The sequence below is a fragment of the Ornithorhynchus anatinus genome, chromosome X4, assembly GCF_004115215.2.
Source record: "Ornithorhynchus anatinus isolate Pmale09 chromosome X4, mOrnAna1.pri.v4, whole genome shotgun sequence".
Classification (NCBI taxonomy): domain Eukaryota; kingdom Metazoa; phylum Chordata; class Mammalia; order Monotremata; family Ornithorhynchidae; genus Ornithorhynchus; species Ornithorhynchus anatinus.
The window spans coordinates 3,277,703-3,300,860 of NC_041752.1; the positions used below are offsets into that span (position 1 = coordinate 3,277,703).

At 49.8% G+C, this 23,158-nt stretch overlaps 1 protein-coding gene and 2 pseudogenes across 1 annotated transcript; 2 read left to right on the top strand and 1 right to left on the bottom strand.

Moving 5' to 3' along the window:
- Positions 1 to 2,326: 2,326 nt before the first annotated feature.
- Positions 2,327 to 5,570, bottom strand: LOC114807789 (annotated as a pseudogene).
- Positions 5,571 to 7,467: 1,897 nt separating this feature from the next.
- Positions 7,468 to 14,385, top strand: LOC100092372 (vomeronasal type-2 receptor 26-like). The gene is made up of 4 exons (XM_029054181.2): positions 7,468 to 7,898; positions 8,635 to 8,926; positions 12,347 to 13,162; positions 14,302 to 14,385. Exons 1-4 carry the CDS (start codon positions 7,597 to 7,599, stop codon positions 14,383 to 14,385), a joined length of 1,494 nt encoding a protein of 497 aa, XP_028910014.1. The 5' UTR covers positions 7,468 to 7,596.
- Positions 14,386 to 15,219: 834 nt separating this feature from the next.
- Positions 15,220 to 17,450, top strand: LOC100075236 (annotated as a pseudogene).
- Positions 17,451 to 23,158: the final 5,708 nt, after the last annotated feature.

Sequence of the window (23,158 nt, forward strand, 5' to 3'; positions counted from 1 at the left end):
CGATGTGCCAGGCACTGGACTAAGCGCCGGGGGGGGGGGGGCTCACGGTGTCCACCCCCCATTCACAGAGGAAGTGAAACGACTCGCCCAAGGTCACCCAGCAGACAGGAGGCGGGGTCGGGATTCGAACCCGTGACCGGCCGGCGCCCAGGCGGTTCCTCCTGCCGACGCTCTCCCGCTCAACCTGCCTTTTTCCCGCCGGGGCGCCCCGAGAACGTCTTACGTCATACGTTCCTGCCTCGTCACGCACAGCCGGGCGCGCGCACGCTCCCCACGGGCGCGCGTCCCCGTCCTCGTCTCGCGCATGCGCATGTCCCCGCTCCCCCCCGGCGGGGGGCGGTCCCTGCTGCTCTTGAGCGTCTCTGGGGATGGCGTTCCATTCATTCCTATTTATTGAGCGCTTACTGGGTGCAGAGCGCTGTACTAATAATAATGTTGGTGTTTCTTAAGCGCTTACTATGTGCAAGGCACTGTTCTAAGCGCTGGGGGAGATACAGGGTCATCAGGGGGTCCCAGGTGAGGCTCACAGTTAATCCCCATTTTACAGATGAGGGAACTGAGGCCCAGAGAAGTGAAGTGACTTGCCCACAGTCACACAGCTGACAAGTGGCAGAGCCGGGAGTCGAACCCATGACCTCTGACTCCCAAGCCCAGGCTCTTTCTACTCAGCCCCAGTCCGGGAGAAAATCTGTTAATAGTATTATTATTACTATTTCTTGGACTGCTTTCCCCAACCATTTCCAACACATGCATTCATTTACACCCATTGTCAGTACTTCAGTTATATTTTTATTTACTCGAGATGTTAATATTTTTTCTGCCTGACTCCTCCATTAGAGAATAAGCTCTTTGGGGACAGAGGATGTGTCTCTTCTTTATCTTGTACTTTGCCAACTGCTCAGTGCAAGTATTAGGCCCAGAGGGTGCTCAATAGATACTATCGCTATTAGAAAAATATTTGTGATAGTTCTTCCTTTATTGTATAAAACTGGAAGCCTATTTTTGTAGAAAACTGAAGCGATGTCGCCTAGTGGATAGAGCATGGGCCTGGGATTCAGAAGGACCTGGGTTCTGATTCCAGCTCCACCACATGTCTGCTGTGTGATCTTTGGCAAATCACTTCACCTCTCTAAGCCTCAGTTACCTCATCTCTGAGATGGGGATTGAGACCGTGAACCCCATGTGGGACATGGACTGTGTCCAACCTGATTAGTTTATATCTACCCCAGGGTTTAGTACAGTGTGTGGAACATATGATTTTAAAAAAGCCTATATGTCTTAGTCTGGTAACTCAAGTTTATATAGGGTCTGCGCCATTTGGGATTTGGGAAGAGTTGGGATTCGGAAAGTCCCTCCTTTCGTTCTTCGGTAGTTTGAGGCAGAGTAGCCTCCAAAAATGTCTGCCGGTATTTGCAATCTCGGAAGATTAGGAAACTGACCCAAAAAGACAGGGCTCGATGACATTGGTAGTGGTAGCAAACGTCCACAGGAGAGCAGCAGAGCCCAGAAGTTCCAAGTCCGGTACCATCGATCGATTTTGATCAAGCCAATAATAATATTGTTCTAGTGGAAAGAGCATGGGCCTGAGAATAAGAGGACTTGGATTCTGCCACTTCTCTGATGTGTGGCCTTGAGTGGGTCACTTTACTTCTCTGTGCTTCAGTTTCCCCATCTGCAAAATGGGGGATTCAATACTCTTAAGCCGTTACCTCTGTGTGTGGGGAAACCAACTGAGTCCAACCTGATTATCGTATTGTTGTCTTGATTATTAACCTGATTACCTCACTGCTTAGCTCAGTGGTTGACATATAGTAAGTGTTTAACAAATATCGCTATTATTGATGCTGATGCTGATAACAGACTGAACGATTCGAGAATCGTGGGATATATTCGGTCAGGGCAAATCTCAGTTATGACTTAACCTATTGCCTGGACATTGTGTTCTACCTAATTAAATAAAAAAAAAGAGTTCCAAGCATCTCAGCATATTGGTTGCTTCTGTAGCTAAACGTACTAGAACTTGAACCAAGGTAGAGGCTGAGCCAATTCATCAATGGCATTTATTGAGCGCTTATTATGTGAAGAGCACTGTACTAAGCATTTGGGAGAGAACAATACAACAGAGTTAGCAGACACATTCCATGCCCACAGCGAGTTTACAGGGGGAGTCAGACATCAATATAAATAAGTAATATGTAATCTATAACTTAAAGATAGTACATAAGTATGACGAGGTCTAGGCTGGGGCGATTATCACATGCCCAAAGGTTACAGATCCAAATGCAGAGACGATGCAGAAGGGAGAGGGAGCTGGGGGGAAGAGAGCTTAATTGGGAAAGGCGTCTTGGAGAAGGTATGACAATAATATTTTGAAGGTGGGGAGAATGGTGGTCTGCAGAATATGGAGGGAGGCGGAGTGGAAAAAGGATCGGCGGTGAGATAGACGAGATCGGGGCACAGGGAGTAAACTGGCACTAGAGGAGCGAAGTGTGTGGGCTGGGTTTTAATAAATGGTACACCGATGGTAAGGATTGCAGGGGGAGAAGGATGAGAGCTGGCACCTGGGCAGGATGATGGGGATAGGGCTCCTTCTTAATAATAATGATAATGTTGGTATTTGTTAAGCGCTTACTATGTATCAAGCACTGTTCTAAGCGCTGGGTTAGATACAAGGTCATCAGGTTGTCCCACACGGGGCTCACAGTCGAAACCCCCCTTTTACAGATGAGGTAACTGAGGCCCAGGGAAGTTAAGTGACTTACCCAAAGTCACACAGCTGACAAGCGTGGAGCCGGGACTAGAACCCACGACCTCTGACTCCCAAGTCCGGGCTCTTTTCACTAAGCCACGCTGCTTCTCTAACCTCACCTCCCTTCTCCCCTACTGCAGCTCAGCCAGCACACTTCGCTCCTCTATTGCCAACCCACTCACTGTACCTTGATCTCGTCTGTCTTGCCGCCAACCCCTCGTCCTCGTCCTGTCTCTGGCCTGGAATGCCTTTCTATTACTATTATTTCCCTCTTCATATTTGACAGACCAAAAGTCTCCCCACCTTCAAAGCCTTACTGAAGCCACATCTCCTCCAAGAGGCCTTCCCTGACTGAGCCCTCTTTTCCTTTTTTTCTACTCCCGTCTGCCTCGCTCTGACTTGCTCCCTTTATTCACCACCCCCCCGCACCCAATCCCACAGCGCTTATGTCCCTATCTGTAATTTTTATTTATATTCAGGTCTTCTCTCCACCTCCAGATGGCACAGTGTAATAATAATGGAATATGTTAAACGTTTACTATGTGACAAACACTGTTCTAAGCGCTGGGGGAGATACAAAGTAATCAGGTTGTCCAACATGGGAGCTCACAGTCTTAATGCCCATTTTACAGATGAGGTAACTGAGGCACAGAGAAGTGAAGCAACTTGCCCCTAGACACATAGCTGAAAAGTGGCGGAGCGGGATTAGAATCCACGACCTCTGACTCCCAAGCCCTTTCCACTGAGCCACGCTGCTTCAGAGTACTCTCCCAACGGTTTAGAACAGTGTTCTACACAGGATAAGCTCTCCATAAATACGACTGAATGTATAAAATGCAGCAGTTGATCTGTAGAGCCCAGTACGTGGCGATGTAGCAGCTCCCAGGTAGGGGGGAATCCACAAATCCCGATCCTGAGATTAGAAGTCATTAGAACAGTTGTCCGGAGTGAATGGGTGGGCGTTATCAGGTCGTTAGTTGTTAATGGGGGGATTGATAAAACGGTGTTATCGTCTCGGTGATTCCCTGTCCTGCTTCCTGGAAGGGTGTCTGGATCCCGGTGGACTAAGGGTAGGGATGGTGGAAGGACTGGCGAGTCCTTTCTCGTGCAGTCCCAAATTCCCGGTGCACGGATGTGGGGAAGAGGGGAAATGAGGGTGTCTCTGTCTCCTCGCCCGGTGCAGTTCCAGGCTTCGGGTGCCCAGGCTGGGGAAGAAGGAGTCGGGGGGCTGGGGTCTTTTCCTCTGGCAGACCCCTCCCCGAAGGGTGATCCTAGGCCTCCGGTGAGAAGGGGAGGGTGAATTTAGAGAAGTAGCGTGGCTTAATGTTGGTATTTGTTAAGCACTTACTATGTGCAGAGCACTCTTCTAAGTGCTGGGGTAGATACAGGGTAATCAGGTTGTCCCACGTGAGGCTCACAGTTAATCCCCATTTTACAGATGAGGTAACTGAGGCACAGAGAAGTTAAGTAACTTGGCCACAGTCACACGGCTGACAAGTGGCAGAGCCGGGAGTCGAACTCATGACCTCTGACTCCAAAGCCCAGGCTCTTTTCCACTGAGCCACACTAAAGAGCACGGGTTTGGGAGTCAGAGGTCGTGGTTTCTAATCCAGCTCCGCAACTTGTCTGCTGTGACTTTGGGCAAGCCAATTAACTTCTCTGTGCCTCAGTTACCTCATTTGTAAAATGGGCATTAAGATGTGAACCCCACGTGGGACAACCTGATTACCTTGTATCTACTCCAGGGCTTAGAACAGTGGATAGAGCAAGGATCTGGGAATCAGAAGAATCTGGGTTCTAATCCCGGCTCTACCACTTGTCTGCCGTGTGACCTTGGTCAAGGCACTTCATTTGTCTGGGCTTCAGTTCTCTCAATTGTAAAATTGGAGATTAAGACTGTGAGCCCGACGCGGGATAGGGACTCTCTCAAAGATACAACCCAGGAGCCCAGCGCTGGAGACCAAAATGGAGAAGGTCTCCACGGCCACCATGGCCTTGCCCTTGGTGCTCAGGTAGGTGGGCAGGAAGGAGATCCAGGCGCTGCAGAACTCCAGCATGCTGAACGTGATCAACTTGGCCTCGTTGAACGTGTCGGGAAGATTCCGGGCCAGAATGGCCACTGTGAAGCTGACCAGGGCCAGGAAGGCCAGGTAGCCCAGGACGCAGTAGAAGGCGGTGACGGAGCCCTCGTTGCACTCAAGAACGATGTGGCCAAATTCAGCCTGCGAGTTGAAATCAGGGAAAGGGGAGAGGTCCCCAGCCAGACCCCGCAAGTGGTCACTTGGTTCAAGGAGGAGATGAGGATGACAAAGTTAGATATTCGGGGACCCATCCATTCTCGGAACCTGCTCCCCGGCTTGGTGGCCCTGAAGGCCAGGACCACTATGATGGTCTTGGCCAGCACCCAAGCCACGGCCACCGAGAATATGATGCCAAAGACAGTCTTCCGGAGGAGGCAGGACGCTGTGCTGGCGCGGCCGATGAAGATGAGGGAGCAGAGGAAGGAGAGCAGGAATGAGATGAGGATGTAGCTGAGGCCGCGGTTGTGGCTCGGACGATGAGCGTGTCTCGGGGTTTGATAAAGATCCCTATGTGTGATCAGGGAGAAGGAAAGAGCCGGACAGACCAGCACAATCTCTAGAGGCTCGTCATAGGAGAGGAAAGTGACGACTTTAGGAAGACAGCGGTCTTTCTGTGGATTTGGATACTCATCTTCGGGGCACGTCCCACACTCAGCCGCATCAGAAAGGGAAAGTCCTGTGCTTAAATATCTCCCACACTTTTTCTGTGCTGCTTCCTGGTTCACAGGAAAAACAGACATATTTTCAGTGGGAATTGGATCTCGGCTTCTGCAACTACAGTCGTCTAGACTGTCAGCCCGTCGTTGCGTAGGGATTATCTCTCTCTGTTGCCGATATTGTACTTTCCAAGCGCTTAGTACAGTGCTCTGCACACAGTAAGCGCTCAATAAATGCGATCGAACCAATAGTTTGCATCTATTTTCCAATAGCAGCTACGATACCCCCTAGAATGCTTTCTTCCTATTGCAGCGTGGTAGTGGCATTTCGTCACCACCCACTTAATAATAATGATAATAATAATATTGGTATTTGTTAAGCGCTTACTACGTGCAGAGCACTGTTCTAAGCTCTGGGGTAGATACAGGGTAATCAGGTTGTCCCACGCGAGGCTCACAGTCTTCATCTCCATTTTACAGATGAGGCAACTGAGGCACAGAGAAGTGAAGTGACTTGCCCACAGTCACACAGCTGACAAGGGGCAGAGTCGGGAGGACTTCATGCAGGGCCAGTCGTAGGTGCTAATAGGTGACACAGTCCCTGTTCGTAAGGAGTTTATCCCCCAAAAGAATAATGTTTGAACCCATGGATTCAGGCCCGGATTTGGTTGATAGAATAGAAATTATCAGTCACAGGTGACAATACCTCAGAAATAATTCTGATTATGGGAAACTTGAGGAAATCAAGCCCAAGAGGCAGAGGTCTAGCAGGAGAACCTGATGTAAGGAACTACAGTATAAGAGTTTGAAAAGTCCAGAAAAAATGCCTGGTGAGAAATAAGAGCTGGCCGGCCAGGAATTGCGTTGCCCAATGGAAAGAGCATGAGTCTCGGAGTCAGAGGACCTGGGTTCTACTCCATGTTCTGCCACTTCTCTTCTGTGTGACCTTGGACAAGTCTTTTAACTACTCCGTGCCTCAGTTACCTTATGTGTAAAATGGGGATTAAGACCATGAGCCCCAAGTGGGACGGAGACTCTGTCTGGCCCGATTTGCTTGTATCCACCCTAGCGCTTACACAATAAATATTACTATTATTATTATTATTATTACCTGTCTGGATGGAGATCTCCCCCGCTCGGCAAGAGTCAAACTCGTAGCAGCAGATGGTCATCCCCCCCCCCCCCCCCTTTTCCCTCTAATCTAGGGGGGCAAGTTTCGCTGCAAATAGAGTGTGAAGCCTGAGCATTAAGATAGGACAGATATACACCCACCCACCCAAACACACACACACAAGAGAGAGAAGAGTATTAGCATTTGGAAGAATGGCCCCAGAATGGCCCTCACACCCAGGACTGTCCCTTTCCTAGCTAATTGAAGCTGTTTTCCCAAATGATAACCTCTTCATTAATGGTCAAGCCATTGCCCACAAAAGCCTCGCAATAAGACTCTCCCACCTTCACTTATGTGAATTTAGCCCAATCCCCAAACTAAAAATTCAGTGTACTATAGCTCCGGATTTCCTGGCTGGTTCCATCAGTATGTCTCAATCCCCTTCCCACGTAGGACTCAGAGTTTTAATCCCCATTTTACAGATGAGTAACCGAGGCATAGAGGAGCTAAGTGAGTTTCCCAAGGTCACACGGCAGACAAGTGGCAGAGCCGGGACTAGAACTTCTGATTCCAAGCCCGTGCTCTATCGCCTAGGAAACGCTGCTTCTCTATGCTCTCTGGGGAGGGAGGAAGGGAGGGAGGGAGATAGTTTGTTCCCTATGACTCTGGAAATAGAAACAAGGACACAGGTGTAGACCTCCTCAGCAGGAACGTTCCCTAGAGTCGTTCTGGCCGTGGGGACGGGGAGTGGTCTCTAATCGAGCAGAAGGGGAGGGGGGGCCGCCCCCCCCCCCCAGTCCGCTTCACTAACAAGAAAACCTGGCGCCTGCGAAAACATCTCTTCACACCGTCTCAGCCCAGAGCCTATAAAAAACTCTCTGAACAGCTCCGAGCTGGGGCTGGCTAGGACTCAGACTGTTTGCCTGGGCGAGTCTGTTTCTGAGTCTGTGCCGCCTCCCTTAAGGGGACGTTTCAGCTGGCAGGGAACTTCCCTTCCGAATGGGACTGGGGCACCTAGGTGATCTGGGGTTCAGCATCGTCCTCAGCTCAGGGAAGCTCAGGGCTACAGCTCTAAGGCAGGGAGAAGGGGTTCGGATGCTGTTCCTACTGCTGCTGTGGATTTGGCTCCTGACGTCTCCCTTCTCGGTGTCCGGGAACCAATGCTCCTTGCTCAGGGACTTTTCTCGGGGCTACTACAAAGACGGGGACTTGGTGATTGGAGGGCTCTTCTCTCTGAATATATTTTCAGGTATTCCACCAAGCTTTTCCAGCTATCCTTCTTGGTTCAATACAAAATTTGTGTAAGTGTCTTTTTTCCTGCACTTGGCAACACGGGCGGAAGGGGATGAGCAGGGAACTGTTTCTGTTCTCTGATGGATAGAGAGGCTGGGAAATGGTCTGTTTTTACTGAGCAGCCGTGTGAGAGTTCTCTCTGGTCCAACGGCTCTCTGTGGTTTTTCTCTGTCCTCCGAGAAACGGGTGGGTTTCCAATGCCAGAGAGCAGACAGCAGCATCTACAGGGGAGCTCATTACGGCCGTTTCTCAACCGTCCCCCAGGCTGTGGCTCAGTGATTCAGAGATAGCCTCCCTCTTCCTTCTGACTCTTGGATTTGCTCCCTTTATTCACCCCTCCTTCCCGCAACCCCAAAGCACGCCCGTCCATATCCGTGATTGATGGATTTACAAGACTATCGGTCTCCCCCTCTAGACGGTAAACTCTTTAGGTCCAGGGAACGTGCCTCCCAAACTCTGTTACACTGTACTCTTCCAAGCTTTTAGTCCAGTGCTTTGCACGCAGTAAGCGCTCAATAAATACAACTGATGGAGAGATCGAGTGAATGAATGATGGGGTGATGCTTCTGCTTAATGTGCAAAGACCCCAGCCCCCAAGACCTCTAAGCCACTGATTTCCCCATCCTCTCTAATTCTACCGATCCCCAGGTCTTAGCCTCTGACCGAGCAGGTCTTCACGTCACCCCGAAACCCTCTTACACCGAAGGTTGGGTCCAAGTCCCTATTTCCCCCTTCTCCTTGCAGCCGCGCTGGCAAACACTACCAACACGTCCTGGCCCTGGTGTTTGCCGTGGAGCAGATCAACAAAGACCCCAGCCTCCTGCCCAACATCTCCCTGGGATTCCACATCTCCGATAATTTATTCCGGGAGAGGCTGGCCGTGGAACAGTCTCTAATCCTGCTTTCGGGCGCGGGCCGGACAGTTCCCAATTACAACTGCGAAGCGCGGCGCAAGCTGGTGGCCGTTATCGGTGGGGTCAAAGCCTCCTTGTCCCTGGCCATGACCAATATCCTCGGATTCCACAAGCTCCCCCAGGTAAGAGACCTCAGCTCATTTGTAATTAGTGTCCTTAAAGACTCTCTGTGGCGGGAGAAGGTGACCAAACACAACCTCCGTCTCTGCTTCCTCCAAGAGCATATCCCTCAGTTTCTTTCCACAAACCCGCGTCTGGACAATCACTTCTAGAATTTCTTAAACTTTCTACAGGTTCCCAGAGTCGTGGTTTCTGGCCCGTCACTTCTCCATCTGGAAATCTCCTCCCATATCAATGTATTTCTAGCATTAGCATGTGTCTTTCTGCCTTTTCTTTGCTCCTTTGCTTCCAGATCCTCCTTGGTGACTATTGCGGGGTGAAATATTGGTGTGGTTCTGGGGCAGGGACAGATTGAAGAGGGAGAGGCTGGAAATCCGTTTACTGTCCTGGAATCCTGGTTTCCCAGTCTTCCCTCCGGGCGATGGAGAAGAGAGGACAGGGCTCGGCTGAACCTTGTGCTGATCCGTTGTGCACGAGGAGATTGCAAGTGGGGTCTGGTCCCCGAGCTGCGGGTCGGGGTGTGGAGAAGAGGGAACGGAGCCTTTCTCGTGGTTTCGGCGAGGGTTAGTTTCAGGGATCCTGGTGGAGCCGAGGGTTCAAAGGTGAAACGGCCTTCGGGGGTCAGCAGGCTCCACTCTACCGAGACTGCTCTCTCTAAGGTCACCCATGACCTCCTTCTTGCCAAATCCAATTGTTCCTACTCCATTCTAATCCTCCTTGACCTCTCTGCTGCCTTTGACACTGTCGACCATCCCCTCCTCCTCCATACCTTATCTCACCTTGGCTTCACGGACTCTGTCCTCTCCTGGTTCTCCTCTTACCTCTCTGGCCGGTCATTCTCAGTCTCCTTCGCTGGAGCCTCCTCCCCCTCCCATCCTTTAACTGTTGGAGTTCCTCAAGGGTCAGTTCTTGGCCCTCTTCTGTTCTCCATTTACACTCACTCCCTCGGTGAACTCATTCGCTCTCACGGCTTCGACTACCATCTCTACGCAGATGACACGCAGATCTACATCTCCGCCCCTGTCCTCTCCTCCTCCCTTCAGGCTCGCATCTCCTCCCGCCTCCGGGACGTCTCCACCTGGATGTCGGCCCGCCACCTGAAACTCAACATGAGCGAGACTGAGCTCCTCATCTTCCCTCCCGAACCCGGTCCTCTCCCAGACTTCTCTATCACCCTGGATGGCACGACCATCCTTCCCGTCTCTCGGGCCCGCGATCTCGGTGTCATCCTTGACTCGTCTCTCTCGTTCACCTCACGCATCCTATCCGTTACCGAGACCTGCCGGTTTCACCTCTACGATATCGCCAAGATCCGCCCTTTCCTCTCCACCCAAACGGCTACCTTACCGTTACGGGCTCTCGTTATATCCCGGCTAGACTACTGTGTCAGCCTTCTCTCTGACCTCCCTTCCTCCTCTCTCGCCCCACTCCAGTCTATTCTTCACTCCGCTGCCCGGCTCATCTTCCTGCAGAAACGATCTGGGCATGTCACTCCCCTTCTTAAACAACTCGAGTGGTTGTCTGTCAACCTCCGCTCCAAACAAAAACTCCTCACTCTAGGCTTCGAGGCTCTCCGTCACCTTGCCCCTTCCTACCTCTCCTCCCTTCTCTCTTTCTACCGCCCACCCCGCACGCTCCGCTCCTCCGCCGCCCACCTCCTCGCCGTCCCTCGGTCTCGCCTATCCCGCCGTCGACCCCTGGGTCACGTCCTCCCGCGGTCCTGGAACGCCCTCCCTCCTCACCTCCACCAAACTGATTCTCTTTCCTTCTTCAAAACCCTACTTAACACTCACCTCCTCCAAGAGGCGTTCCCAGACTGAGCTCCTCTTCTCCCTCTACTCCCTCTGCCATCCCCCCTTTACCTCTCCGCAGCTTAACCCTCTTTTTCCCCTTTTCCCTCTGCTCCTCCACCTCTCCCTTCCCATCCCCACAGCACTGTACTCGTCCGCTCGACTGTATATATTTTCGTTACCCTATTTATTTTGTTAATGAATTGTACATCGCCTTGATTCTATTTAGTTGCCATCAGTTTTTAGGAGATGTTCTTCCCCTTGACTCTATTTATTGCCATCGTTCTCGTCTGTCCGTCTCCCCCGATTAGACTGTAAGCCCGTCAAACGGCAGGGACTGTCTCTATCTGTTGCCGACTTGTTCATCCCAAGCGCTTAGTACAGTGCTCTGCACATAGTAAGCGCTCAATAAATACTATTGAATGAATGAATGAATGAATCCTCCGGGAGGATCTAGGCCGGACCGTGCGGCTGCCGAGGCCCTGGGATCTCCGCCCTGGCCTGAATTTGCCACTGCTCCGAATGGGGCCTGTGAACAATAATAATAATAATGATGGTATTTGTCAAGTGCTTACTATGAGCAAAGCACTCTTCTAAGCACTGGGTGGGGATACCAGGTGATCAGGTTGTCCCAGGTGGGGCTCATAGTCTTAATCCCCATCTTCCAGATGAGGTAACAGGCACAGAGAAGTTAAGTGATTTGCCCAAAGTCACGCAGCTGACAAGTGGCGGAGCCGGGTTTAGAGCCCCATGACCTCTGACTCCAAAGCCCGTGCTCTTTCTTTCCACTGAGCCATGCTGGGCGCGGTACCTGAATAATAATATTAATCACTGTGGTATTGTTAAACGCTTACAATGTGCCAACCACTGTACTAAGCAAAGAGCACTGTGTCAAGTGCTGTCACTGAACCATCCCCAGGGTCGAAATCCTTAGTAAAACCCAAACTTTCCGGCTCGGCCCCGGGTCCCGTCATTTGCCCTGCTGGCAAATTGAAGAGGGAAGGTTCCGTATTTCAGTCAAAACGAACAGAATCGTCTCCTGAATGTATAGGATGAGCAGTCCGCATCTCAGTTCATTTTCCCCGATCTTCAGACGAAGCAAATCTGCTCCACTGGGTCCGATCTAAGCGGATAGAGCCCTGCCCTGCGAGTCTGTAGGGCATGAATTCTACTCCCACCTCTGCCGCTTGTCTGCAGTGTGACGTTGGGTGAAGTCACGTCACTTCTCTGGCCGTCGGTTACCCCATCGATAAAATGGGGATGGAAACTGTGAGCCCCACGTGGGACGGCATCTGTGTCCAACCCGATTAGCTTGTATGCACCCCAGTGCTTAGTACGGTGCCCGGCACATAGTAAGCACTTAACAAATACCAAAATTATTATCATCTCTCCGTGTCCGTTTCGTCCTCTTTCATTATTAGTCCACGTTTGTTAATTTCCATTTCTCTATGCCTTGGAACGTGGTCTATTATGTCTTCCTCACTGTGGAATGAACAGTGAAAACACTGAGGGGAATTTGGCAGATTAAAAATATTGCTTTGAAATCAAGTTCAATCTCTGCTGACATTGTTTTCTTCGTATCTCCAAATCCTGACTTTGAAACTATTACTGAGCTGAGTTGTTTCCATCCAGATCACTTACGGCCCCTTTGACGCCGACCTGAGGGATTCGGGGCAGTTCCCCTCCCTCTACCAGATGGCCCCCAGGGACAGCGCTCAGCAGCGGGGAATAGTCCGACTGTTGGTGCATTTTGGTTGGACCTGGGTCAGCCTAGTGGTCTCCGATAATGTTCAAGGTGAAAGGTTCGCCCGGACCCTGAGGGGAGAGATGGCCACACACGGTGTCTGTGTGGCCTTAACAGAACAGATTCCTGAAACTAAATACTACGGAACAATGGGAATAAGGCGTTTGTATACTAAAATGGATTCTAATTTTGTCAACGTGGCCATTATCTATGGAGACATAGACTCACTCCTCTTGTTTAAATGGACTCTCAGTATGGTTGATGAATCTGGGAAGATTTGGATCACCACAGCTCACTGGGACGTCTCCGTCAGGATTGATTATGAACGGCAAAATGTTGCCTTCTGCGGCTCCTTGTCATTTTCCACCCACACCAGTGAGATTCCTAAATTCCAGGATTTTCTCCAGACGGTTCACCCTTTGAAATACCCCGATGACATTTATCTCAAGAATTTCTGGAAGGCTTATCTACATTGTCAATATCCTGTTGGAAGCTTTGAACCAGAAGAGGTGAATGTCTGCCAAGGAAATGAGAGCAGTCAAGATATTCCTGAAATATTTGCAGATTTGCAGCTGTCAGGCGTGAGTTACACCGTGTACGGTGCTGTGTACGCAGTGGCCCGTGTGCTCCACGCAATGTTCTTATTGAGGTCAGAAATGGAAATGGCCGAGACAGGAGACACCGTGAGACTTCTGCCATGGCAGGTAGGTTTCTCCCACAGTCCTCTGGGGAAAAACATCAGATTCCCTCGCTGGAAGCTCTGTGCCTTCTCATCCTTGTGAGCCCGTCCAGAAATGCAGGGGTTGGTAGAACCAGAACGGCGGTGCGAGAACTGAGGATAATAGTAATAATAATAATAATGATACTGTTGGTATTTGTTAAGCGCTTACTATGTGCAGAGCACTGTTCTAAGCGATGGGGTAGATCCAGGGTAATCGGGATCTCGCAAGTGAGGCTCCCAGTCTTCATCTCCATTTTACAGATGAGGCAACTGAGGCACAGAGAAGTGAAGTGACTTGCCCACAGTCACACAGCTGACAAGTGGCAGGGCCGTGATTCGAAGCCATGACCTCTGACTCCCAAGCCCGGGCTCTTTCCACGGAGCCACGCTGCTTTCCAATCCTTTGAAGATTTGCAAATGTTCATGCTGTTTAGACTTTCATTCTCAGAAATCCCTTGGCTTCGTGTGTCACCTCGGCACTTCGGCGCTCCAAGTCGGACCATACCCTTTCCCGGTGGCTCAGGCTACTGTCTCTACTAGCTAGCCCTCTAGACTTTAAGGTCCTCTTGGTCCGGGATCGTGTCGACATACTCTATGGTATACTGCTTTCCCAAATCCTTAGGGCAGTGCTCAGCATGGAGTAAGTGCTCAATCTATGCCACTGAATGATTAAGCTATTAAATAGGGAACAACTAAGAGAAGCAGCGTGACCTAGTTCAAAGAACATGGACATGAGAGACAGAGGACTTGGGTTCTAATTTCAGCTCCACCACTTGTCTGCTACGTGACGTCGGGCAGCAGTTACCTCAACTGAAAAATGGGAAATAAGACTGTGAGCCCTTTGTGAGCCTGATTACCTCACGTCTACTCCAGCTCTTGGTATAGAGCTTGTCACATAGTAAACGCTTAACAAATGCCACTAAATTAAACTCTAAGGAGATGGGAAAGGAAATCCGGTGGGTCAGAGAGGGGCTCCTCTCTTTCTAAACTTCCATGGTAGGGGAGAGGGGGGAGATGGGTGAAGTTAGCTCCGGCCCTGGTGAAGAGGGAGACCTCAATAGTACCCCACAGGGCAGGATCTGCCCATTCCCACTCCATGATCGGCATTTCTCCCCCTGACAGCTCCACTCCTTCCTGAGTCGCACTGGTTCAACACCAGCACTGGGGACGAGCGGCATTTTGGCGGAAACAACCAGGCCGTCCTGAGCTTTGACATTCTAAAACTTTCGCAGAACTGGATACTATATCTGCGAGAAGATTAAGGTGGGAGAATTTAACGCCCGGGCTCCTTTGGGGAGCGACTTCACCATTAATGAAAAGGCTATCGAGTGGAATAGAGATTCGAAGAGGTAAGGAACTTGGCATTTCGGGGTGGAGGCCTCTCTCAGATTGACCAGCCAACGGCCATTTCCAGGTTTTCCAGGAAGGGTCAGGGTGCCTTCATTTCGCGGGACAAGTACCCTTCCCTTTTCCTCTGATTTGCGTGTGATTACTTGATGGATAATCCCAAACCTACTGTTGTGCGGTGATGTTGGCAAACCAACTCCCATCTCTTTTAGGGGTGGCTAAGGGACAGGGAATCGTTAGCATTCCAAGGTATAGGTTAGTTCCAACCCCTTGGCCCCAACAATGTCTTTCTTCCAGTCCTCACAGGGTGAGGATACAATCCAGATTCTTTCCTCCAGGTCAAGCTGCCTCTCTGTTTCTAGTCTTCCTTTGTGGGACAGGGACTGTGGTCCACCCGATTTACTTGTATCTAACCCCAGCTCTTAGAACAGTGCTTGGCACATAGAAAACTATTAACAAATATCATCATCATTAGTATTATCCCTCGCCCCTACATAAATACGTCCTACCTCATGTGTTTTTCCCTGTCTCACCTTCCCCCATTGAGGAGGATTGGTGAAACAGACTCTCAGTTCAATCATTTTAAGGGAAAGGATTGACAGAAATGACTCCCTATATCATCATCCCTCAAATAAGAACCCACAGCACACCCTAAACGGTCTCTGCTTCTCTGAATTGAGTCTCCTCTGACAGATGTTGATTGAGAGTCTGCAAAATGTCTTCAAACTAGATGGGGGGCACCTGGAGGAGGACAACCCCGGTAGGGACCGTCCCCAGATTTCCTCAACTCCCATATTTGCATTTCTGTAGTCCCTAAATATGAGAACTCAGGCTGGGCAGCTCTGGGTGAGCTGGATTGGAGATGAGGAGGTTATGGCAAATGAACTAGGGATTCCGAACATTAGCATTTCTTTGTTTATATATTCCGTGGTTGATGAAGTGATGTGAAAGCTGATCCAGTGGTTTTCAATCTTTCGAAAGAAAAAGCACAAGGCATTAAAAACAGACATGCAGGGTTGAATGCTTAGGGTCGTTGCCCACACAATTCTCAGTAAAGAAGATGCCCCAAGTAGTACCCAAAGGGCCAAGCACATTCTCGCCATTTCTCAGTGCTCCGAAATCTGCGTCCCCTCACGCTCATCCTCTCTCTCCTCTCTCTCTAAATCATTCTCTTTCTCTGTGTTGTTCCTTCCCCGCCGGGATGCTCAGACCCCCGCTCTGTGTGCAGCAAAAGCTGCCTCCCTGGATACAGAAAAGCAACTAGGGAGGGGCACGGGCGGTCTGCTGCTACGATTGTGCCCCATGCCCAGAGGGCGAAGATCTCCAACCGGACAGGTAAGGGGCTGCAGGAGAGTCGCCCACCATAGCAGTGGCCTAACGAGGTCAGTGGCTCTGATATTTCCCTCCATACACCAGAAACACACTGAACTCTATCTTTTTGGGGTTATTCTCTATCTTTCTGGGGTTATTAACCCCCCCCTTCGGGCCCGACCTGTATCAAACTCTCCATTCTCTCGTCTTATTCACGGCTTGAAATTGTAAACAGTGAGCAATTAGGGGAGATTGAGGCAATTACGACATGGAGACTGTCGTCCTTGGCTACGAGCAGGGGGCTTGGTCAGGTCCAGTCCTTCAATCGTATTTACTGAGCTTTTACCTGTCTAAGCGTTTGAAGAACTACAATACAGCAATAAAGAGAGACAATCCCTACCCATAGAGAGCTCACAGTCTAGCTTAGTGAAAGCCTGGGGCATAACTGGGCGATATCGACAGAAAACATTATCCCTTTCAGATGCAGCTGAGTGTGTGAAGTGCCCTGAAGATGAGTATCCAATCCACAGAAAGACCGCTGCCTTCCTAAAGTCATACTTTCCTCTCCTATGACGAGCCTCCTGGGGTTTGTGCTGGCTTGTTCGGCTCTTTGCTTCTTCTTGATCTCAGCCTTGACCCTGGGGATCTTTATTAAGCACCGGGAAACACCCATCGTCAGAGCCAATAACCGTGGTCTTAGCTACATCCTCCTCGTCTCCCTCATGCTCTCCTTCCTCTGCTCCCTCGTCTTCATCGGTCGTCCCAGCACAGCGTCCTGCCTGCTGCGACAGACTGCCTTTGGCATCATATTCTCCGTGGCCGTGGCTTCGGTGCTGGCCAAGACCATCACAGTGGTCCTGGCCTTCCGGGCACAAAGCCGGGGAGCAGGTCCCGGGGATGGATGGGCCCCGAATGTCTAACTGTGTTGTCCTCGGCCTGCCCCTGATCCAAGTGACCATCTGTGGGATCTGGCTGGGGACCGTTCCCCCTTTCCTGACTCCAACGCACAGGCTGAATTTGGCCACATCGTTCTTGAGTGCAACGAGGGTTCCGTCACCGCCTTCTACTGCGTCCTGGGCTACCTGGGCTTCCTGGCCCTGGTCAGCTTCACGGTGGCCTTTCTGGCCCGGAATCTTCCCGACACGTTCAACGAGGCCAAGTTCATCACGTTCAGCATGCTGGTGTTCTGCAGCGTCTGGATCTCCTTCCTGCCCACCTACCTGAGCACCAAGGGCAAGGCCATGGTGGCCGTGGAGATCTTCTCCATCTTGGCCTCCAGCGCTGGACTCCTGGCTTTGTATCTTTGGGCCCAAGGTCTATGTGATCTTGCTGAGGCCGGACAGGAACACCCGAGAACAGTTATTGAGGAAACCCAATGCCAGCACGAAATGTTCCTGACAGTTGTCCCAGAGACCAGGATGCAGTGAGCCCGCTTGCTTCACTCTTCGGACAAAATTCAAAATCGACTCCACAGCAATAAGGAAACAGACTCAACTCATTTACCTGCCACCAAAATTTAGTCAGGGCTCACGCTCTGTAAATCTGTTCCCTCTCCTGGCAAATAGGCAGTTGCAACTGTCACCTCATCACCACTTTAAAATCCATTTCGCCTCTCCCCTATCTATTCATTATCAGGTTAATGATTTCTTCCGACCAGTGAATCTTCAAGATTCCTCTGGGGTTAAAAGTTGCATCCTTGCAGGTGGTAAGGTGAGGTGATTAGCATGTATTTGTGTTCATCCCTGTCCACGTGGGGGAAAGTGAGCAGGGAGAGGAGGCTGAGGCGGCGCGGGATCGAAAGGAATTCCTGGGACATGCTTCGCTCTCATGCTGCCTCAGTTCCCCCAATTTACAGGGCAACGCCCCCTGTATAGCTACACATGTAGTCACGGGGTCTTACGGCGACCGTTTCGAAAATACCATCATTTAAACGCCCCATGATGTCCCATGGAAGAGCGATTTGGAGGTCGGCCCAGGCCACTGTAAATGCCCGGGTCTGCAGTCGTAAGGACCCGACAGGAAGCTCCTGTCTGCCCTCCGGCATTAGAAAAACATCAGAATCACAAAGAAAAGAAAGAAAATTAGCAAGTAGATAAATGAGAACCCGTGAGATCCCTGGGCAAAGTTGCTCGGTGAAAACAGCACCAGCACCTGCCCCAGACCCTCTGTTTCTTGGAGAAGAGAAGCAATTCTTTGTTCATCCCTGTCGGCGCAACACATCTCACAGACATTATAACCCCAAACAGGCAAAATCACTCACAAAGTTTGGATTCATCCAAAAAGGATGTCCGTCACCGTTTTTTAGATTTCCCTCAAAGGCATTCAGAGCTGAGAGTCCCGCAGTCACCGGGTCGCCGTCCCCGTCGTAACCCCGAGAGTAGGCCCCGTTCCAAACACTGTTCTAATAATAATAATGATAATAATAATGATAATAATAATAATGGTATTTGTTAAGCGCTTACTATGTGCCAAGCACTGTTCTAAGCGCTGCTGGTAGATAAGAGGGTAATCAGGTTGTCCCACGTGGGGCTCACACTTTTTATCCCCATTTTACAGATGAGGTAACTGAGGCACAGACGAGTTAAGTGACTTACCCAAGGTCACATAGCAGACAAGTGGTAGATTCGGGATTGGAACCCACGTTCTCTGACTCCCAAACCCGTGCTCTTTCCACTAAGCCACGCTACTTCTAAGCAAGGTAGATGAGTTGGTCACAGTCCTGGTTCCACAAGGGGCTCACGGTCTTGATCCCCATTTTACAGCTGAGGTAACTGAGGCACAGAGAAGTAAAGAGACTTACGCAAAGTCACACAGCAGACATGGGGCAGACCCGGTGTTAGGACCCATGTCCTAGGGCTCCAGGTCCGTGCTCTCTCCACTTGGCCATGCTGCTTCTGACTCCCAGCCAACACCCAGCCTTGTGACCCTGTCAGAGTAGTAAGAGCCTCTGGAAATACGGTTCGTGCCCCGGGATCCCGTTCAACTTCCACTCTACCGGTCATCCCTAAATGGATATTACCAAACCCTGACACCTCAGCGTGGCTTAGTGGAAAGAACAGGAGCTTGGGAGTCAGAGGTCCTAATCCCGGCTCCATCGCTTGTCAGCTGTGTGACCTTGGGTAAGTCATTTAACTTCCCTGTGCCTCAGTTACCTCATCTGTAAAATGGGGATGAAGACGGTGAGCCCCATGTGGGACAACCTGATTACCTTGTATCTACCCCAGCGCTAAAAACGGCGTTTGGCAATCAGCATTAAGCGCTTAACAAACACCAACATTATCATTATTACTATCATTATCATTATTATCTACTTTTCATATCATGTTCGCTATTACTACCATTATAATTTGTTAAGTGTTACTCTTATCATTATATTTGTTACGTGCTTGTATGGCAAAGACTAAATTTCCTAATTAGCTCACAGGATGTGACTGCCTATGATAACTAAAATAACGTGAATTTTAATATGTATTATAGCTCCAAGAAAGCCTTCCCAGACTGAGCTCCCCCCTTTTTCCCTCTGCTCCCTCTACCCCCTTCACCTCTCGGTAGCCAAACCCTCTCTCCCCTTTCCGACTGCCCCTCCCCTTCCCATCCCACCCCCTCAGCACTGTACTCGTCCGCTCGACTGTATATATCTTCACCACCCTGTTTATTTTTGTTAAATGAGATTGCATCACCCTGATTCTATTTAGTTGCCATTGTTTTTACGAAGATGTTCTTCACGTATGACTCGTATTTATTGCCATTGTTCTTGTCTGCCTGTCCTCCCCCCGATTAGACTGTAAGCCCGTCAAACGGCAGGACTGTCTCTATCTGTTGCCGACTTGTTCCTTCCAAGCGCTTTGTACAGTGCTCTAACACATAGTAAGCCTCAATAAATACTATTGAATGAATGAATGAATTATCGTTTTGTCTTTAATTCTTTTTCATTGTCATTTATTGTTGTTGTTGTAAAAGAAGTAAAATGACTTTTCCCCCAACTTCCATGGTGACTTTCTGGACCTCTATCATTGTCCCCGAACTATAGTTGGGCGAATCCTCGTGTTTTCACTGAACCATTCTCCATTTATGGCTGGAAGGACTCAAGGAAGAGACAGAGTGAGGAAAGAAGGAAAATAAACACAGCCATCCCTTGCAGATCTGTTAGACACCTGTCTGGGGGAATATCTGAAGGGTCCAAAATTCCCAATGGGACCTAGCAAAGGAATTCAAAGATCCCACAGTGTCCCAAACTGAGCCCTCCCTTTCCCTCTGCCCCTCTCCCCTCCCCATTCCCCCTGCTCCCTCCCTCTGCTCTACCCCTTTCCCCACCCCACAGCACTTGTGTATATTTGTATATCTCATTTATTACTGTATTTATTTTATTAACGATGTGTATATATCTATGATTTTATTTATCTTGATGGTATTGATGCCTGAATACTCGTTTTGTTTTGTTGTCTGTCTCCCCCTTTTAGACTGGGAGTGCGTTGTTGGGCGGTGATTGTCTCTATCCGTTGCCGAATTGTACATTCCTTGCGCTTAGTATAGTGCTCTGCACACAGTAAGCGCTCAATCAATACGATTGAATGAATGACAAACTTAAACTGCCTCACTTTCCCCTTCTGCCACAATTTGCCGAAGTCTAACACAGTGCACGGACATTGTCAGAGAAGGCAGAAACATTATTAAGGACAGGAGAATGGGGCTCCCAACGTGAGAATGTGTTTGTTGGTGTGGGGTTGAAATTTGAACCAACGGGCAAACAAGAATCTTCCACTCCCTTAAATAGTTCTTTTCCTTAACAGGGTGCTTGATCTAGACCATTAGAAGACTTCTCTCTCCAAGACAGACTCTGACTTGATGTGTTTGGAGAACAGTAGGTAGGGAGAATTTAGGCTACAGTAACACCCACACCCACTTTCTAACCCCGCAAAAGGACTGGGCTCATTTTGTTTTCCAGTAACAGGGGCTCAGTGTATAAGGGCCAGGAGTCCAACCGGGCACCCCCAGGAGGGAAGATGTGAGAGGCAGACCAGGTCGCCTAGCAGGATAGAGATAGGGTCTACGATCTTGCTTCTCTCTCTGTTCTGATTCTGCAGATACAGCTAGTAATGCCAGATTAGTGGAAGAGAAGAGAGGGAACATCAATTGTTTTCAAACAGTTTATTCATTATCTTGATTTACCAATTCCATCATTGTTTTGTTGTCGTTGTTGCTATCATATTATATTTTGCTTTCAGCATCGATCGCCAAGCAAGCAACAGTTAATCAGGTTGGGCATAGTCCATGGGGCTCACAGTCTAAACTCTCCTTTTACAAACGAGATAAATAAGACACAGAGAAGTTAACAGCAAACAAATGGTAAACACGGGATTAGGATCCAGGTCCTTTTAACTCCCAGGTCTGTATTAGGCAGTACTGCTTCTCTTGATGCCGTTGACTTTTTCCCACTTGAAGCCACTCACCTCCCCTGATAGGGCCAGTTAAAACGCCCCCATCTATCCTCAATACGACTGCAAACCAGAAATGGACTGTGAAGATCGGGTGGTGGAATACATTCTCTCAATGCAAGTCCTGCCTTCTTTGTGGGTACAGATAAATTAACTGTACTTTGTCTTCTCCTAGGATGGAATGATTTCTGAAGTGTGTTAGGAAAAGAATAGGGCAGATGGCATCTACGTGTTTGGGACCAAAGTCAAGAGGATTGTGATGTTGGAATTGGAGTTTCCCTCAGTAACTGGTCCCCGGTTGTTCCTGTCCGGCATCAAGATCACACAGACCTTGGGCCCAAAGATACAGCCCAGGAGTCCAGCGTTCGAGCCACGATGGAGAAGATCTCCACGGCCACTATGGCCTTCTGCCCTTGGTGCTCAGGTAGGTGGGCAGGAAGGAGATCCAGGCGCTGCAGACTTCAGCATGCTGAAGGTGATGAACCTGGCCTCGCTGAACGTGTCGGGCAGATTCCAGGCCAGAATGGCCACCGTGAAGCTGACCAGGGCCAGGAAGGCCAGGTAGCCAGGACGCAGTAGAAGGCGATGACGGAGCCCTCGTTGCACTCAAGAACGATGTGGCAAATTCAGCCTGCGTGTTGAAGTCAGGGATAGGGGGAGAGGTCCACAGCCAGACTCCGCAGATGGTCCCTTGGTTCAAGGAGGAGATGAGGATGACAAAGTTAGATATTCGGGTACCCATCCATTCTCGGAACCTGCTCCCGGCTTGGTGGCCCTGAAGGCCAGAACCACTATGATGGTCTTGGCCAGCACCCAAGCAACGGCCACGGAGAATATGATGACAAAGACAGTCTGCCGGTAGAGGCAGGACGCCGTGTTGGGGCGGCCGATGAAGATGAGGAGCAGAGGAAGGAGAGCAGGAATGAGATGAGGATGTAGCTGAGGCCGCGGTTGGTGGCTCGGACGATGAGCGTGTCTCGGGGTTTGATAAAGATCCCCATGTGTGATCAGGGAGAAGGAAAGAGCTGTGATCAGGGTGAAGGAAAGAGCCGGACAAACCAGCGGCAATCCCCAGAGGCTCGCCATAGGAGAGTAAAATGATGACTTTAGGAAGACAGCGGTCTTCTTGTGGATTTGGATACTCATCTTCGTGGCACGTCACACAGCTCAGCCACGGCAGAAGGGAAAGGTCCTAGACTTGAATATCTCCCATACTTTTTTCTGTGCGCTTCCTGGTTCACAGGAAAAACAGACATATTTCATAGGAATTGGATCTCAGCTCTTGCAACTCGACGTCGTCTAGACTGTGAGCCTGCCGTTGGGTAGGGATCTCTCTCTCTGTTGCCGATATTGTACTTTCCGATCGCTTAGTACAGTGCTCTGCACACAGTAAGCGCTCAATGAGATGCGGATTGATGAATAGAGCCCTTAACGATCGAACCGAGCGTTACATCTATTTTCCAACGCAGCTACGCTATCCCCTAGAATGCTTCTTCCTATTTCAGCCTGTAGTGGCATTTCTCACAGCCACTTCATACAGGGCCTGTAGTAGATGCTATAGGTGACACAGTCTCTGTTTCAAAAGGAGTTTGCCCTCCAAAAGAGTTATGTTTGAACCCAAACATGTTGGTTTGGGTGATAGAGTGGATTTGGTTGATAGAATGGAAGTTATCAGTCACAGGTGACAATACCTCAGAAATAATCCTGACTATGGGAAACTTGAGGAAATCAAGCCTAAGAGACAGAGGTCTAGCAGGAGAACCTGCTGTAGGGAACTACAGTCTAAGAGTTTGAAAAGTCCCGAAAAGATGCCTGATGAGAGATAGGAGCCAGTTAGCCAGGAATTGCGTTGCCCAATGGAAAGAGCAGGAGCCTCGGAGTCAGAG

Bases quoted from the DNA above. Each gene is read 5' to 3' on its own strand.
- LOC100092372 (XM_029054181.2), top strand. From the start codon at position 7,597: ATGGGACTGGGGCACCTAGGTGATCTGGGGTTCAGCATCGTCCTCAGC. The intron at 7,899-8,634 runs GTAAGTGTCTTT...TTCTCCTTGCAG, and splicing joins TGGTTCAATACAAAATTTGT to CCGCGCTGGCAAACACTACC. The intron at 13,163-14,301 runs GTAGGTTTCTCC...TCCCCCTGACAG, and splicing joins TGAGACTTCTGCCATGGCAG to CTCCACTCCTTCCTGAGTCG.